Here is an 18,221-nt window from a genome sequence, read left to right as displayed (position 1 = left end):
TAGTTAACAGCCTTTGAATAATACTGCATGTGTTTTACATTTCATTAGTCTAGTTTCACCGTCTGCATTTCTCTGAACTTTGACACTTCTTATTCATTTTAATACTAGGAATTCTCAAGCACTGCTGTAACATAGGGCTTTGGTACCCCTATATATTTAGTGCCTTATCCATTCTCCAGGAAAAACATGGCCACTGCTACCAGGACAGCTTTTGCAGATTGTGTCTGGCCTCATCTTTCCTGGGATTGATAGGGAAGTAAAAAGGACATGGAGTGCACCTCAGATGTGGTGTTTTTGGGCAGCATCCCACCTCTTGCCGTTATTTTACCCAGGGATGCAACTCATTGCTGTCCATCACACATACAATAAAGCTCATGTAGCTGTGGATGGGATGATGATGCTCAGGCTTGGATGCTTCTGTTGGAACAATTCTCCATATTGTGCTATATTATAACTGGGCCTTCTGAAAAATGGCCACAAGGAAAAGAAAATACGCTCACACATCAGATGAGTTGCCTTTTGGGTGGTTTTTTGTGTATTTTAATTACAGCTCTGATGTTTGGTACAACAGGCTGAATTTTTCTCTTTGGTTGAATGTGATCCACAAGTCTAACTTACTTAAGATCAATGAGCAATGCTTTGAGTATTTTGAAAGGAAAACACCACAGAAATAAATTAATCTTTAGAATATGTACATTGCTCCATGATTTTATTCCAGAATCCTCTTGGCAGTAAGTCCTAGATCAGTTTTATTGTTAGCAATAATTTGCTCAAGTTGGTTTCATATTGATAGTGAATTTTTAATGAAATATTTTTCTGCTACCTATGAAAACTTCATGTCATTGATGACATCCCTATAGGTATAAATAGCAATTAAAAATCAGGTTTTGCAAAAATAATGGGTCTAAACTAGCTTCTCAGACTAAGATGGAAAAGGTATAGAAAAAACAACAGAAAAAAAGGATATGAATTTTTGATATACTTTACAGATAGCTAGGTATGTGGATTTTGATTTTTTTTTTTAAAAGATTTAAATACTTTCTTCAGTCTCCCAGCTGATGATTCATTTCTCACTAGAAAGGCAAAAGAAAGCCAGTGGATAAGATCACACTGCGTATGGAGGGAGGAGTTTGGTACTGGTTGCTTACTCTGTCCAAATTTTATTTATAAATTTACGTGAACCTAAATTCCTAGATTTTTACTCTCATAGTATCCCATATTTAACATTTTTCTTTTTATATCATTGTTGCCTTTATTCATTTCAGGACTTCTATTTAATAATGTGTGTTTCTTAGCAATGTGTTTGGTATAAGAGAGCTTGTTTGCAGGAAGCATAAAAAATAAATATCAACATTTTGAAGCTTCAGTGTTATTTTAAACATCATCCTATTGTAAAAGTTAAATTGATTCAAATATATTTATTAGCTTGTGGTGAATTTTTAGGTCACATGAGCTGTTGGCAGTTCCTTTCTACTTCAGAAAAGATTGTTAGAAATAGATACCTACATTGCAATAGTAAATGAAAGCAGATCCACAAACATGATTCAATCTAAATCATTCTTACTTTTTAACTTGGGCTAATCCATGCTGCCTTTTCTTTTTTATCTGCATTGTTACTAAGCAATCTGCTGTAGACTTAGCTGTCAGTAGAAACATAGCAAAAAATAATAAGGTTAAATCATTACCTGCCATCTTTAGTAATAAAATAATGTAATCTCTCTCATGTAAATTATTTTGCAGCATTCTGGTCCATATTTTTGCAGTTGGAAGAAGCAGCTTCTTTGAGGTGCTCAGCAGCACAATTTTTTCTTTTCCTAATAAAACTAGGTTTTCTCCTCTCAAAATTAAAATTCATGTCTCTGTCCAGTTCCCAAGCAAGACCCAGCCAAAATCACCCTATTCAAGTGGATAACTTTAAAGGCTTCTACAAACAAAATCTGTGTTGAACTGTTACAATTAAAGGCTTGTGACTGAGGTACATTGGCAAATAAAATGAAGTTATCGGCAAATAGTATTGTTGGCAAATGAGAAACAAACAAAAAATACAAAGCAAGAAAACACAGCAACAAACGATGTGTAGCCCTCCTTCTGCCTCACCCTCTCTTCTCCTTAAAAATACAAAACAAAATCCAACAAAAAACACAAGCAAACCCACCAAACTCACAGAAACCAACCAACCAACCCACAACGTAACAAACCTCTCTTAAATGAGACTGACTAGTAGTCAGTGAGATTATATCCTTTTTGATTGATCCATGTATCCTACTTCGTGAGGATAAACTGATCGTTACAGAAATATGGGAAACTCCTTGTTTATTGTTTGAATGCTTAAAAAACCCCACCCTAATAATAATAATTAAAAAAAAAAAAATCAGGAAATCAGACTGGTTTTCCTGCTTCTGTCATCAATGGGTTTTGCCAGTAATGCCTGAAATTTTATCTGGAACCTTTAAATTGGTAGGATGTGGTATTAAAAAGAAACAGAGAAGCGTCAGCAGGGTAACTCACTTTATCCAGTTTTCCAAACAGGCTGGTATACTAAAAATTCCAAATTATATATAACTGATCTCTTTTTGTCAACTGCTATTTAAAATAAATAGCTGCTAAAGCTGTAGAGAATGGACATGATAAATTAGATGACATATTGCTTCATAGAACCTTCAATATTTTGAAATTTTGAGCATCTCAGTGTTTATTAGACTAAGGTGACATATTTGTACTCACAAGAATTGCATTTAGTTTCCGGAATACTATGTTTGTTTAATACAAAATTTTATATTGGATTTACATTAAAATATACATAAACTTTAATACTTCCAATAAAAATTCAAAAAATGCTGCTTTGTGAACTGGAAAATACTCTCTTAAGCCTTCATCTATGTAATGTCTCTACATTGTTCTTTAAAACAGTCTAAAGTTTGTCTAGAATAGAAACAATCTAGGCTAGAAGGACAAACCAATAGAAGAATGGGATAAATAGGGGAAAGTGAAACAAGTGTCAGTGTTTATTAAATAACTCCCATGTCACATGAGCAGTATACAGATACAAAATAATGCATGTAGAAAGAACTCAGAATCAGAAACTATTAATGAAAACCTAAATTTGTATGTTAACTGTCAAACAGGACAGCCAGTAAAACAACAAAATAAAATTACTTAAAGTGGAGAAGTTAAAGATTCAGACTTCTTAAACTGTTAGGTTGCATTAGAGACATCCATACTTATGTGGAAAACAGTCTTTCTCTGAATGGTAGCTTTAATCAGCAGAAATTAATCTTTTGAAAATAGTATTCAAAATCTTGTAACTAGAGTTACAGCTAGAATAGTCAGAATCATTTTGGCACAATAATGTTTTTTCCAGGAGAATATATGCACATTATATGCAGGCAGAAATGCATAGGAGCTGAACAGAGGATCTGCCGCTGGTGTAGCTATGCTTGTGGAGTGATAGTGGAGAGCAGAAAATGATTCTGAAAAGAAACCAATGGAAAGATGGGTCTGAAGGATTGAGAGACAATCAATATTGTTCTTAATTTTGTGTAGCTGTTTGAAACATTAAGGTACCTGAGAAGACAATGGAGAATATAGTGATGATCTGTGTCCCCTTGCAAGAAGGAGGTGAAAAGAGAAGATTGTTACAGATATACCAAGCAGAAGCTCATTATTGAGCGTGGTGTCGGTGGAGTGGAGAATAAAGAGAGCAGTAATTGAAGAGGTAGTTAGGTGGGATAAGAGGGCTTTTGTTTGGGTGGGTCTTTTTGAAACAAATGGATAAGAACCTTTTTATAAAGGGAGAGATACAACAGTTAAAAAGACAGTGGACATGAAACAAGATTATGTCAACCTAGGGAACAGATTTTGAGAGTTAGTAGCAGACAATCCACGGTAAGAATGGTATTGACGAAGATGAGATTGAAAGTGGCAAACGGCAAACAAGAAAACTGGCTTAGGTCTTGGCCCAGTGAAAACATTCAAATATTGCAATAATAATTCTCTGAAAGAAGACCCCGAAGACTGTGCCAGTGTAGGAGATGATATGGAAAATGCATGTAGGCACTTATTAGAAAGGAAAAAGTTTAGTGGTGCATGGTGTATTTCTGTTCTCTTATCTCTGACAGCCCTATATCCCATCCTGGGCATATCAATCTGTTCTCCTTGGAACATTCCTTCCTGTGTCCCAGGGTTGAGGGAGAGCCATGGATGCCTAAATTGTCATTGTACACAAGGCAGTACTCCACAGTACTCCAGCTGTATGAGCAAACAGAAGAAAATATAACAATAAAGACATTTCTTGTTTTGCTATAGATGTGTGAATGGGATGATTAAACTTTTTTTTTTATTTCCCAGAGAGCAGTCTCTCTCTTTCTCTGTATCACCAGTGTGCCCTGGAAGTCAGTAATTTTAGGTCCTTTAGGTCATTTTCTGAAATTTATGCTGTAGAATAAAATATGTGGCTACACAATGGTATCTTAAAAAAAAAAACAAACAAACTACAAAAACTAACTTAAATGCCTGCTTTTTTTTTCTCTCTGTTATTTTTATCTTAGCTCTGATGCATCATACGTTTTTACATGTGTATTTAAACCAGGCATCACCTCCCAGCGCAGTGAACCATGGGACCATGTTTGTTTGTTTTTCATGTTATGTGTCTCCTTGTCTCCTCTTAGTCATAGTGGAACTTTAAATATATGCTTATCAATTAGTAGTGAAACCATGGACAATTTTGTTGTGTTGAAGCAAAGTCTATTCTGTATACTATATGTTATGGAGAGTTATAATAAATGTATATTGGTTCTAATTTCTTTCCCTTTTTCAGTATCCTTTAATTCTTTTTCCTTTCAAGAAGGAGTTTGGAACAACGTAGACATAGCAGGCGTAAAAGATGTACTTAACATTTCTTAACTGTTTTGGTTTTCTTTAGCAATTAACAGAACAGTAAGCATTTGAAAAGCTACAAAACTGCAAATGAAGTTAAAATTACTAGGAAAAAAATGTAGGTTTTTTATTTTGTAGTTTTTTGTGGTTTTTTAGAACTTGCAATTAAATTTAGTAATCAAGCAGAAGTGTCTAGCTTCTAAAAACATGTTCTTACACACTATTGATGTAGGTCATACTTGCACTTAGCAAGAAACTGAAATACTGTCAAGTTTCAAATAGTAACATCAGACAGCATAAGAGAAATTCAGACCAGCAGTTCTATAAACTAATTATGCTGTCCCAGTGAAAAAGAAAAGCTTCAGTCCTGGTAATTTAGTGGATGTCAATGAGGTAAAATATCTGTAACATCAAAGAATCCTCTTCCAAGTCTCAATCTTTTTTTTTTAATTTGTAATTTTGTAAAGCTCACAATGAAATGATGTAAACATGAACCAATTAATATTTAGGTATGTCACTGAAAAATTCAGACATGTAAGGATTGTTCAAATATTCTTTGAAGTTTTCAATATTTCTGATGCTCTAATGCCAGTATAGTATTTTTTTTTAATATACTTAAGATTCTCTGCTTAGAATACATCTGTAATTTAGAATTTTAAAACTTTTATTGAAAGAGAGGGGTGATGTTTGTGTAGTTTTCTGTTATATGCAGATTAGTCTTATTTAACGGGCTTTAATAAGCCACATTTAACATTCAACAGTGCGCCACCAAACAAATACATGTTATCACAGCTCAGGCATATTAAATTTATGGCTGTAAATAATATAGTTCTTCAGTCGAACAAAAGGAAACTGTCTGGGATTCAGGTTTTCTAATGCAATGCCTGGTAACCACATTCACTTCCCTCTCAAAATTATATCACTTTACAATAAAAAAAAAAAAGAGAGAGAAGAAACCTTGAAGAAATGAATAGTTGATATTCAGAAATGTTCAAAATGTTTTAGCCAGCTCTCAAACAAAATCCTTAAGGTTCCTTCCATAAATCTGCCTTCTTTCTACCTTTATCAGATTTCTTTAGTGGTGTGGTTGTGATCTATTCCAACTTCAGTCATTTCTAGCAAAGAGAACTGCCCAACCTGTTTATTTATGTGTCCAATGACTGTTAAGCTGTCTGCTAAATTTAGAAGCAGCAAATAATAATAGACATATTTCTTCCACAAGTTAAGACGTTGCCACTTGTTCTGCTTGTTTGCTTTTCCACACTAATCTTGAGATCAAGGTGAAACCAAGTATTTCTTAACAAACAGATGTACTTTGGGATGAGATCTTGAGTAAATGGGAAAAAAAATTATGAAGTAAAATAACTTAAGTACCAAAAGAACAGATCTGGACATTGATCTGAACTGAGAGACAGGGATCTGAAAATTATGATTGAGTGTCAGAGGTAGGACCTCTGCATCATAGCAAAGTTTCAGAAAAAGAAAGCGGAACATTGTAGGCCATGGACTTACTGGAATAGAAAAGAAAGCGTTTGTGTAGCAATATTTGCCACTGTAGATCTTCATTCAGAACATGACATATGAAGACTTGGCTTTGTGTTTTCCTGGTTTTAATCCGTATATGTTGGGCACAGAATGGGGAAATCTTTTATATATTTTAGAAATCAAGTAGTAACAGCAAAAAGTAGAAAGATTTAGACACAGTTCTATGTGTCTCTACACAAGAGATTTCTCTGAGTTCAAGAAGAGATATGTGTAATCTAGGGAAAACCAGCCATGCTTCCGAATATTAACTCCCACCTGCACAACAGCATGTTTCTTCCCTGACAGGGTGAAAACTGTGATGAACGTGGAATTTCATAAACATTGTAGCCTTCTAATTTGGACTGTTTAATAAATAAAATCTACTACTTCAATTTAAAATGAATTTTAGCATACACTTTTAGGGGCATGAAAAAACAGGATAGAGAGCTGTAGAGTCAATGTGACGGTAAGAAACTGAGGGTCCCTGGGTGTGTTTGGCTTCTGATCCAAACAGTGATGCTGTAGTGCGCTGAGGAAGGTTTCACCTAAATGTAAGTAACTATAGAGATTTTAGGTTTTTTGTTTTGTTTTGTTTCCTCCTCAGTTGAAATAGTATGGTTTAAACGTCTTAGAAACTTGGACAGGATAACCCAGCATGGATTAGCGAGGTCCATGCACATTACTTTTATTACTTTCATTATTTTTCCTGTAATTGAAGACTAATGAGCATGCCCTTTAGATGCTATTTTAGCTCACATTTAACTTTATAAATATTTCAACTTAGATATAATTAGATAAATTGAACTTGTTTAATTAGTAATGCAATCAGCCAGCATGGCTTAGGATGCCATATCACATTAAAAATATAGTGATAATGCATGTTAATAAGCAATAAGCAGATTCTGTTAAGAAAAAATTTCCTGCTTTTACAAGCCATTTGTGCCTTATTATAGGGCTTCATAGATTTTTACTTTTTACCATTGCCATTACTCAGAAGTTTGCATGTCCGATGAAAATCAGTGAAGATCTTACATGTCTGATATTGAACCAAAATGGTCAGCTGTTTTAAAGATGATGATTTAGGAGAATTAAATAATTTTTTTTCCACATTCCTCATATTCCTCATTTTCTCATATTCCTTTTTTGATCTCTCAAGATGTTTTCTCCAAATTACAAAACTATGAATGCCAGCAACAAGGTAGATGAAGGATCTCATGTGCATACAGTGTTGGGTGACATTCTGTGCATTGGTAGCTTGGGTCTGCTAAGTGATGAAGAAGTTTGAAACAGGGAGCCTGATGAAGTGCTGAAATTTCAACTATGTGGGCAAGAGCTCTGAATAAGAGCTTGAATTTATAGACTCAATTATATGTGTTTATATGTCAGAAGGAGAAATTTTTTTAATTAATCGTGTTTACAAGAAGCTTTTAGTGTATTTTCAAACTGCATTAGTGTTTATAGTTTTGGAATAAGCCAAAATCAGAACGAATAATATAGGTAGGAATAATATGGTTATATATTTTTGCCCCTTTTGTTAATCAAGACTCTCTAAATATTTTTAATTATTTTTTACATTTGAAATATCTTGATTTTTACAGAATTTATTGTCTTCAAGGAATATTGAAATATGAATTTGGATATGAGGTAATATATTAAGTTTTTTTACATAAAAATCACTAGAAGCATTATTATTAAAACGTTTTAATTTACTGGAAATAGTATTTTCAAGTAGGGATGTCACAGAGTTTTGTCATTTAACATTAATTAAGCTTTACGTTCTCGTTTGATGGCATAAAATATTAGTTTACCTGTTTGCAAAATGTGTAGAATGCAACGGTGAGGTATATATTTACGAAACTGAGTGGGTACCTAAAAATTCAGATGGCTAATTTAAAAAGCAGATCAGTACTTAGAAGAATTTTCAGAACCTTCTATGCATCAAGTGTCTCTAAAAGACTGAGTATGAAACAAAGACAGGTAGGTGCCGATTTTAAACAACCCCCCTGGGCATCTATCTGCATATTCCTGTGACTTGATATTTTGTAGGGTGTCTGAAAAAGACTGAATAGCTAGTTAACCTGCTTTCTGGTTTTTCTTTTTATGCCATTGCACTGCAGAGTGCTGAAGAAAACAGGCAAGAACTGTAGAGGTGAACAGGAAGAAAACTGCATACAGATTTTCATTTTGTCATGTAAATTGCTTTCTCTAGTTCATAGCTTTATAAACAGTGTATGATCACTTCTCTTTCAACCACAAAAGATTTTCTTTGCTCAGGGTCTCAGTTCAATAGGCACGTTTCCTTTTGTTCTCTGGTCAAAATGCTAATTGCATGTCTCTATGGTTAATATTGTCTAAATGTTGTTTTCATTTTAAATAGTAGTACTTGTTTGCTGAAAAGCTTTTTACCCAAACTCCTATGGTTTAAGTAAACAAGACACATGATTAACAGTTTACTGACAGGACAAAAGTACTTCTGTACATCTGGATGACACTTCCTAGATAAATCTGCATATTAATTTATAATTTCTAAAGATTGAATTAGTTGAAAACATGGTATCTTGGCATAATGTCTAACTGGTTTTAGTTTGCAATTCTGTATTGCAACTGCTTGTGCCTTCTTGGCTGCTTTTTGGAAACAATTATAAAATATAATAATTTCAGTATTAGTTTTACCACATTAACATCTCTACCTATGGCCATATTTTCACCTCTATTTTAAGCCAATGTAAAGTGACATCACTGCACGAAGCAGCAATACCAGCCATTGCCTGGAATCAGCCCCTTGTGTCAAGCAGTCCTTTACCTCTCTTCATGTTCTGTATCAAGTAATGCTCCATATTGAAGTGGAAGAACATAACTTGATCAGCTCTTACACTGTCCACCTCTCCCATGACTGGTAACAGGAATCACCATCCCAATTAAAGAATATTGTAGTTTCTTGCATATTTTGCTTTAGCACTCTCAAATCTGAAGCAATAATTTCACACATCAATTTCCACATAATAGAGTAAAAGCATATTTTGAGGAGGGGAATGTATGTAAGCTTTATGAAATAGGGAATAAGTGAGAAAATGGGAATGTGGATAAGGAAAATAGCATGAAATGAAGTTGAAAGCACACAGTACTGAGTACTGGAATCAGAGATTATCTGTTCAACTGTCAAGAGATAGCAGGTTCTAAATATGGAGAGAAAGCAGAGATCTGTATTAATGAATGTGGAGCTCTACAGGAGAGATTTCTACCAATAAGACACATGATGATACTGGAAGAAATATTTAACACTTCATTCTCTTCTTCAGCATCTGTCTTTGTGGTACTCAAGCAAAGAGCTCTTTGATCAGATCCCATTGATTGTATCAGTATCTCCTAACCACCCATTGTTGATCATTGAGAAAATAGACAGGGAAGGAAGAACTGTGAGCTTTTTTTTGTAGGAATATGTAAATTTGATAATATAGTCCAAATTCTTTCAGCCATTCTGTTTATTTATACTATAACTGGAAGTTTGGTTAAAGCTGAGTGAACAAGGGTGTGGAAGAGTTGAGGAGTCAGAAGTAGGGCCTCCTATTCTCCTGTTTCTCACTGGTTAGTATAAGAATCATTATCCATGACTGCAGTTGATGCTAATATTTAAAAAACAACAACAACAAAAAACCCACAAACAAACAAAACAAACAAACAAAAAAACACAAAACCCACAAACAAACAAAAACAAACCCCCAAAAACCAAACCAAAACAAAACCACAAAACCCAAACAAATAAAACTGCACCAAATATGACACCCACCAAAACACTACAAACAAAAACTATGAACTTTTTGCCTGTATGGAAGTATATGTTCGACTTCAGTATTTGTAGCATATGAACTAATCATTATCAGGTGAAAATGAATTTAATTGTTCATCAGTGTATTTTTTGTTAGAATTAGATAGAATCATAGAATCATTTTGGTTGGAAGTGAGCCTCAGGATCATAGAGTTCAACCTTAACCTAACCTAAATCTAGCACTAAACCATGTCCCTAAGAACCTCATCTAAACGCCTTTTAAACACCTCCAGGGATCTTGACTCCAGCACTTCCCTGGGCAGCCTGTTCCAATGCCTGACAACCCTTTCCGTGAGGAACTTTTTCCTAATATCCAATCTAAACCTCCCCTGACACTAATTGAAGCCATATGCCCTATTCAATTCTAAATGCACAAAAAAAAGTCACGGGCTTCTACAGAGCTCTCGTTATTGAGAAAAGGTACAATTAAAGTTGACTTTTACCTTTCAAAGATGAAACACTTTTTACAGTTGTATTAGTTATTGCTTAGCTAAAAAAGTAATTTGCTAAGTGCTCAGCATTTAATGTGATGGTGCTGTAGAAAGCATTTCTGTAAGTGTCATATACCTCAGCACATGAACATTTCTGGAAGACTTTCACATTGAATTAACACTTCATCAGGTACTGCAAAGTTGTGTTTATGTGGTAGAAAACGTGTGTTGACATATCTGCAGTTTTTCAGCATCAGGACTTGAAGCACATAATGGACGCAGTACGTGTTGGAGATGTAGGCGAATGCCCTAGCAGCTAACCTCTACTGATTTCTGTACTGTAGGGGTGGACCAGCTCTGCTTCCTGCTGTCCAGTGTGTATAAGGGGAAGGAAAGGAGGAATTGGAGGGAGTATCTGCAGACGGCATCTGAAGGCACTAGAGCATAAGCCTCTGTTCTTTACTTGCCAGAGAAATTACATGTGTCCTCATTACTTAACTTTAGATGTTTAAAAGCTGCAAAATATTCCTGGCAAGACACTACTACTGTGGAAAAATATGTTATCTTGCCATTGAAGTAGTAGCATGCTCAAAAAGGAACTGAATTAAATCTGTGAGAAAAAGCAAATTGAGGAAATGCTGGGAAATGCCAAAGTTAATGCTGCGTAAGCCCTGTTTGTCTTTTCTAGTAGACATATAATGCAATCTTAATTCTGTTGCTGCTTCCTCCACAAGGCTCCTTACTCAGCATGCAGAATTGACATAACTCTCTTGTATCTACTCAGTAATTTTTTTCTATGCACTGATCACCACAGTTTTATGTCTTCTGTTATACAGTAGCCACACAGTTAAACTAAGTTCTTTGTATGCTTTAGTATATCTTTATTCCTTGTAAATTTTGAGACATCTGCAAATAACAACTAATTTACAGTCTCACACATAGTCTCTCTGTGTGATTGTGAGTGTTGTTTTACAAATAGAAGATGGTTCTGCAGATATATGGAAACAAAAAAAATATTTTTGAGATTTAAATGTCCAATTAGAGGATTTTTTTTTTCATGTTTCACATTGCAAAGCATTTACATGTTCAATTCTTTTTTTGTTTTAGTTTATCTAAAAATATTCAGCATGTTCCCAAATCATATCTCAGTTTTCAGAGCTCAGAAGAGCACAGATACACTCAGTACCAAACAGAATTTTGCCGAAGTAAGTTATTTAAGATCCATGGACCAGCATAAGCATTATTTTCCTTTTCTTTCATGCAGTCTCCCTAGTTCATTCGTTACACATATTTCAATTTATCCAGCAAACAAACAAGATTTATGCAAGCAATAGTCTCTTGACACTGGTTTATTCCCAGAGCAGGCCTAACATGTACTTTCTCACTGAATAAGTGTGATGCCATCTGGTTCAACCATTTTCTCAAAGCAAGATAAACTACACAGGTGTCATTCCTGACAGATTTATCAAATCCTAAAGAAAATGATTAAGATTCAATAAACTTCTCCAACATTTTTTTTTTTTAAATACTTCACTGCCCTTATTATTCGAAAGTATTCCTAGTATCTAAGCTGAAACTTTTCTGCAGCAATTAAAGCAGATTATTTCTTGTAACATTTGTCATGGTATTCTTTTCAGGTATCTTTCTGGTACCTTTTACCTATTTGACAGAGGTTACGCAAATCAAGACTGAATATCCTCACTCTTTGAGCCTCTTTCTCAATCGCTCTATTTTCTAGGCCTCTAATCATTCCTTTTACTCTTTTTTTAGACCTTTCCTGATTAATACCTGTCTTGTTTGAAACCTTGTCACAAAGCTGGTCAGGATGCTCTATTTTAAGTGCTGTCAGAGCTGTGTGGAATTATTTTACGTGTTTTGTAGGTTCAAGTCCTGTTTATATATCCTGGTATGGTAATGTTTTTAAACACCACTGAATTGTTCATAATGATCACTAGATTTTTATTTTTCCTTTGGAATGGATGTCTAGCAAGTTGTTCCATAGCTTGTACTTTAAAAGTGATTATTATGTCTATCTGAGAGTAGAACATAGCAGTTTTCTGTATTTTTAGCCTATTCCAATAATATGAATATTTTTATTATATTCCTATCTTCTAAAGTTATTTTAGTCTCTTCCATATTTAATTGGATATCTTATATTTCATCTTTCAAGCCATTAATGAAAAGACAAAATAGTTCGAGGGTCATGACTTACCCTTGCAAAGGTACACTCAGTGCAGTCTTCCATTTTAATGGTGAGCTGTTGATTACTGCCCTCTGATGATCACCTTCAACTAGTTTTGTACTAATCCTTTAATATGATCACAGAAATAGCAGACTTCCCAGTTCGACTTACTACGTTGCAATTCAAAAGTGTGTCAAGTCTTGGTAAAATCAAGGTACTTGCAATCTAATGTACCTCTGTTTTCTAGAATTTCTTTCATAGATTGAAATTAGATCTATAATGATTTGCCTGATAAAACCCTATAGCATGGTCCATCTCCTTTATTCTTCTAGGTGTCCAGAAATCAAACTTAAAGGCTGTTTTTTCTATAATTGGTGAGATCATATTTTCCTTCCTTTTTCTTCATATTTTCATTCGTTTCCACTTTAATAGTACATTTTCTGTCCTTCACGATTTCTTAATGGCTGTAAATTTCCTTAGTTTAAGTGTTCAAGAATGTAAATATCAAATTCAACTCATTTTAAAACTTCTAGACTGTATAAATATTCTCCAAATGTTGTTTCACTCAACACAGAGATTTTTACTTCTGTATATGTGACACTCATTCTGGTGTATTACTCCTTTCTGTAGAGGTTTCCTGTGTATTTGAAATCCTCAAAAAGTTTTCCCAAGTCACAGGTTTTATCAGTGTCCTCCCCATATATGCATACTGTTATTCACACTTGAAAAATTAGGTTAGTTGGTCACAGGAAGATGATTTGTGGAGTTTCTAAAAGTAAAAACGTATATATTGAAAGGTATATTTACCTGGAACTTTTTTTACAAATACAAGGGAAGTTGGGATTGTTTAGGACTTCATGTAGTAAATCATAGAATCATTTTGGTTGGAAAAGACCCTCAAGATCATCAAGTCCAACCATTAACCCAACTCCAGCCCTAAAGAACCTCGTCTATTTTAAACACCTTCAGGGACGGTGACTCCACCACTTCCCTGGGCAACCTGTTCCAGTGCCTGACAACCCTTTCCATATAGAAATTTTTCCTCATACCCAATCTGAATCTTCCACGGCACAACTTGAGGCCGTTTCCTCTTGTTCTGTCACTTGCTACATGAGAGAAGAGACCAACACCCTCCATGCTACAACCTCCCTTCAGGTAGTTGTAGGCAGTGATAAGGTCTCCCCTCAGCCTCCTTTTCTCCAGGCTAAACAGTCGCAGTTGCCTGAACCACTCCTCATAAGACTTGTTCATATAATGAAGTGTCTTGTCCTTGTATTCATGCCAATCAAATGCACACAAAAATAATAGTGGGGTTTTTTTCCTTGTATTTTCACCTTTTTTTGCCATGGAAAAGTAGGTTAGTTTTTTTCCATTTAGGGGCAAAACCAGGCTCTTTAAATATACAGTTTACAGAGATCCAGTTGGCAGCCTTTGACAGGTAGCTGCTTTGGAATGGAAGGTGGCAGAGCTTAGTGAAACATATTACTGACATTTAATCTTTCCAATTCTGTAATAAGAGTTCTAAGAGCAGAGCTTGTGTATATCAAAATAACATACGCTGTAGTAGTTGTTCCAGAAATATAACTATTCTCATCTTTACTGTAATAGCAGTAGAGCTGTGTGAGTCATGTCTAAAGATGGCATATTCTTTGATCTTTTTCCCACAGATTTTAATTGCTTGTGTCTACTTCAGTAAACAACTACTTTGGGCAAATGTTGAAGAATGTTGAGTCCATTTAAGACTTAACAGGTTTTCAAACAGGCATAATATGAACAAAAACATGACATTTTTCTATGAAAGACTTGACAGTACAGAAATGAGAAATTTTTCATCCTGAAATATATTGCCAAGAGACCCTTCTGACATGGTGCATGTTCTTTGTATTGAAATTCTTTTTTTTTAAGCATTGTGCAGCATATTTCTCTGAAGTCAGAAATACCAGTTCTTCTGTCTTGAAACAAAATGTGTGAAAATTCCAACAGTTCAAGTATCCTTAAAATCAAACATACAAATGGGACATAGTGAAACTGTAGAAACATGTAGAAAACTGATAGGCTAAGAGGAAAGGGGAATCAAGATCAGAAGATAATAAACTAGATATATTCAGAATAGTATTTTTTTAATGTGTATAAGGGATTGTGATGAAAGTAGCACAATCACTTAACGGTTTATAAAACCAATATGAAGAAGGAATATTGTGAAATCCAACAGATAAGTTTCTTGAAAATTTCATGTTACATTTCTGCCACATAGAATACTCACTAATAAAGCCAAACAAATTTGAATTATTTTATTGCTATTCATAACATAATAGCTCATGTATTTTTCTGGTGTTTATTTTCACCACAAAGCGATAATTTCATCACTAAGTCTCCTTTGTTCCACTACTCCTCATTGTGTCCTCATATTCTGTATGCCACAGTTTTCTTTTTCTGTGGAGATTTTCAGGTACGTTGCTTGCTTTTTTACCACTTAGAGAGTAATGCTGAGGGAAGTCTGATCCAGCTTCTTTTAGCTGAGCTGGCTTTGAAATAGCCTGGTATATTGTATTATTTGGGGAACAAGGGTGGGTTTCAACTGTAGTTATGTTCCTGGTGTCATTAGCTACTGATACGAAATAGTCAGTACAGCCCATTGATTCCTTTCTGACTTAAGCAAGCACTATAGTTTTGCTTTGCTTCTGGAGACAAGGAATCTATCTCTGTTGCTTGCCTGTCCATAAAATTAGTGAAGTGAGTGTAAAATTCCAGCATACCTGAGAATGGGAATTTGGATTTGGAAGTGTTATGTGCTGATCTTGCACTCACTCAGGTATTAGTGCCTGTGGCAGGTGTCAGACATTAAGTTTTTCTTAACATTTAAAAGGGCAATGTTATTTGCAAGGACTGAGTAGACAACTTTAAAGAAAAATAAAAAGACTAAATTCACAATTCATTATGTTAGCTGGAGCAGCTTTGAAGTTTTTACTGGTTTCTTCAGCAACATCCAAGTAAACAAATTAGAACCACTGGAGTCTGTGAAATATAATCTCTCAAGGAAAAGATTAAAGAAATCTTAAAAAAAACCAAACCAAAACAAAACCTACTTTGTTTTGCACTCTTTGTATTCTGATTCTCAGTAAACCAAACCTGAAGCAAGTTTTATATGTCCAGTTTTAAATGGTGGTCTCATTAAGTTCAGTTAACAGTAGGAATAATCAAGGCCTAAAGCATAGGTATTTGTAGGTTTGACTCCTTAAGCTACTAAGATTGAACAATAACAATTCTCAGATCTTAAAAAAGGGAAGCTATCTCTTTTCAACAGAACCTCATATTAAATTTGGTTATGATCAATTCTACTAACTCCGAAGAGTGTTTCAAGTATTAAAATATTAATTAGGTCGTGCACTGTCTGGAAAGAGGTCTGGTGGGCCTCACAGCTAATGCAAGCCCTCCCCTGTACAGCCAGGATGATAGTGCAGGGAAACAAAAGGTATTCACTTGTTTCATAGTCAACATAGGCACAGCTGATTGCTTGGCTTCAGTTTTATGGTCCTTTATGAGACATCAGTGCTATTCGTGTAGCTTTCAATTGGAGCAGATCTGTTCTTTTTTTTGTTGTTGTTAAAATTGAAAGATTCTTTTAGCGTCATTGTCTGTTAACCATGCCTATATGGCAAAAGGTAGCACATTCAGAACTGAATTATAATGGTGTTTTTATGTAAATAAACAAAATTTGAGGTATTCTTTTCTGTCTCTTCTAATATCTCTCCTTTTTGCTGTTGGCAGTGGTGCAAAATGGTATTATTTCAAGAAAGTGATGCAGTTAATGTTGTGCTGGGCAAAGAACTGCATGATAGTGTGACAGGATTAGAAGTCTGAGTGAAAGGTTGATAAAGTTCTGTGAATTCACAGTGTTTATATCTGCATACTAGTGGAAACCTCAAGTATAGTCTTCCAGGAGGCTCCTTTATTCTTACATAGCTACAGTGCTCCCACTCCTTACTAATTTTTAGGAGAAACTTCAACTATAGGGTTTACTAGAAATCCTTATAATCGTATATTAAACTGAAGTTAGATACCCAAACAAAAGATGAGTCAGGGAATATAAGTCCCAAATTCTGGTGAGATTGTTCTTGTGAAGTGTTGTGATGCATAGAAAACACTTCATATTTTTATTTGTTACTTGAACTGATTTTCTGACTCCTAAACTTCTGTATCCTTTACCCGACTAATGAGACATCTTCTGTCTTTCTTTCGAGGATGAAGTATTGTCAATAGCCATCTTCCTCTATTTCTTTCTGTTTCTGAAAAAAAATCTTTAGCTTTTCAGTAAGAGTGACACTGTTTACCATGATGTTATTTTCTATGTATGTTGTCTTTAAATATGTTTATATGCTTGAAACAATAATTCCATTTCTTGGTTAGATGTAGTTAATTTTTGTGTGGTTTCTGAATTGGAATAGGAGCTGTAAGTATGCAGATCAGAACCACACAAATTAATCTTGTTTCTATATTGAGAAAGACTATCGTGGTGCAGAGTTGCATCAGACACAATTTGTTATTGCTTTTTACTAGGATGCTGTCATCTTAAACACAGAAATTAAATTATAAATTCTATAATAATTTGATGTTAATTGCTTCCTATCAATAATGAATATTGTTGCCTTGTTTATTTGCTCAAATATTACAAATAAAACCAATGCAGTCTACTTCCATTTAGTATTCATGTTCAAATCAGTCTAACACCACAAGTGCATTCATGCTTGAATTGAGCCTGCAACTGTAGCCAGGTTAGGAAACAAAAACTTTATACCATTATCTAATCTAATTCTTAGTACAAAGGTAGCTTGTGCTGCAGAAATGTTTTTCCTAGCACATATGTCTGCAAAGATTTAAGCACTTCATGAAAAATTGCTTTGAATTACTTGAAGAGCTATAATTTTTGTTATAAAAGATGTTTATATTAATGAGAGTAATTCTCTCTTCTTACAGTGCAAATTAGACTATCAAGCCTGTGTCTCAGGAAAACAAATCTCAGTGAAATGCGAAGGACGTTGCCCTTGCCCTTCTGACAAATCCACAAATGCAGGCAGAAATGATAGGAGAGGTGAGTGATGGTGATTTGTATGATACTTTTAACAGCTCATTTCTAGAAGGAAATAAGATTTTGCTCATAGAACAGTACAGTAGTCACAAACACTGATTATTGTTGAATGAAACCAGCTTTATTTTATTCAAAGTTGTTTTCTTTGCTGTGGGTTTTGAGATTGTGCCTACAGTAAAATACGACTGTATTTTTCAAATTCAGCTGTTGTAGCATAAGTTATTGTTGTTCTTTTTTTACCCTTTATTACTCCTTGAGATGCTTATAGCTGTACTGAGGACAAAGAAAAGTTTATTC

The 18,221-nt window shown here is 34.6% G+C and overlaps 1 protein-coding gene across 3 annotated transcripts in view; it reads left to right on the top strand.

The window, feature by feature from the left end:
• SPOCK3 (SPARC (osteonectin), cwcv and kazal like domains proteoglycan 3) overlaps positions 1-18,221 on the top strand; it is a gene marked incomplete at its 5' end in the record, with an annotated part of 190,426 nt that overhangs the window by 117,022 nt on the left and 55,183 nt on the right. For all 3 annotated transcript variants that reach the window (XM_080344172.1, XM_080344171.1, XM_080344170.1), the window contains one exon: positions 17,813-17,927. In XM_080344172.1, the coding sequence (XP_080200298.1) occupies positions 17,813-17,927 (115 nt within the window). The remainder of the gene's footprint in view (positions 1-17,812; positions 17,928-18,221) is intronic.

This window comes from Nesoenas mayeri (genome assembly GCF_963082525.1).
Source record: "Nesoenas mayeri genome assembly, chromosome: 4".
Classification (NCBI taxonomy): domain Eukaryota; kingdom Metazoa; phylum Chordata; class Aves; order Columbiformes; family Columbidae; genus Nesoenas; species Nesoenas mayeri.
The sequence above is the reverse complement of the archived record's forward strand: the minus strand, read 5'-3'. Positions and strand labels throughout refer to the sequence as shown.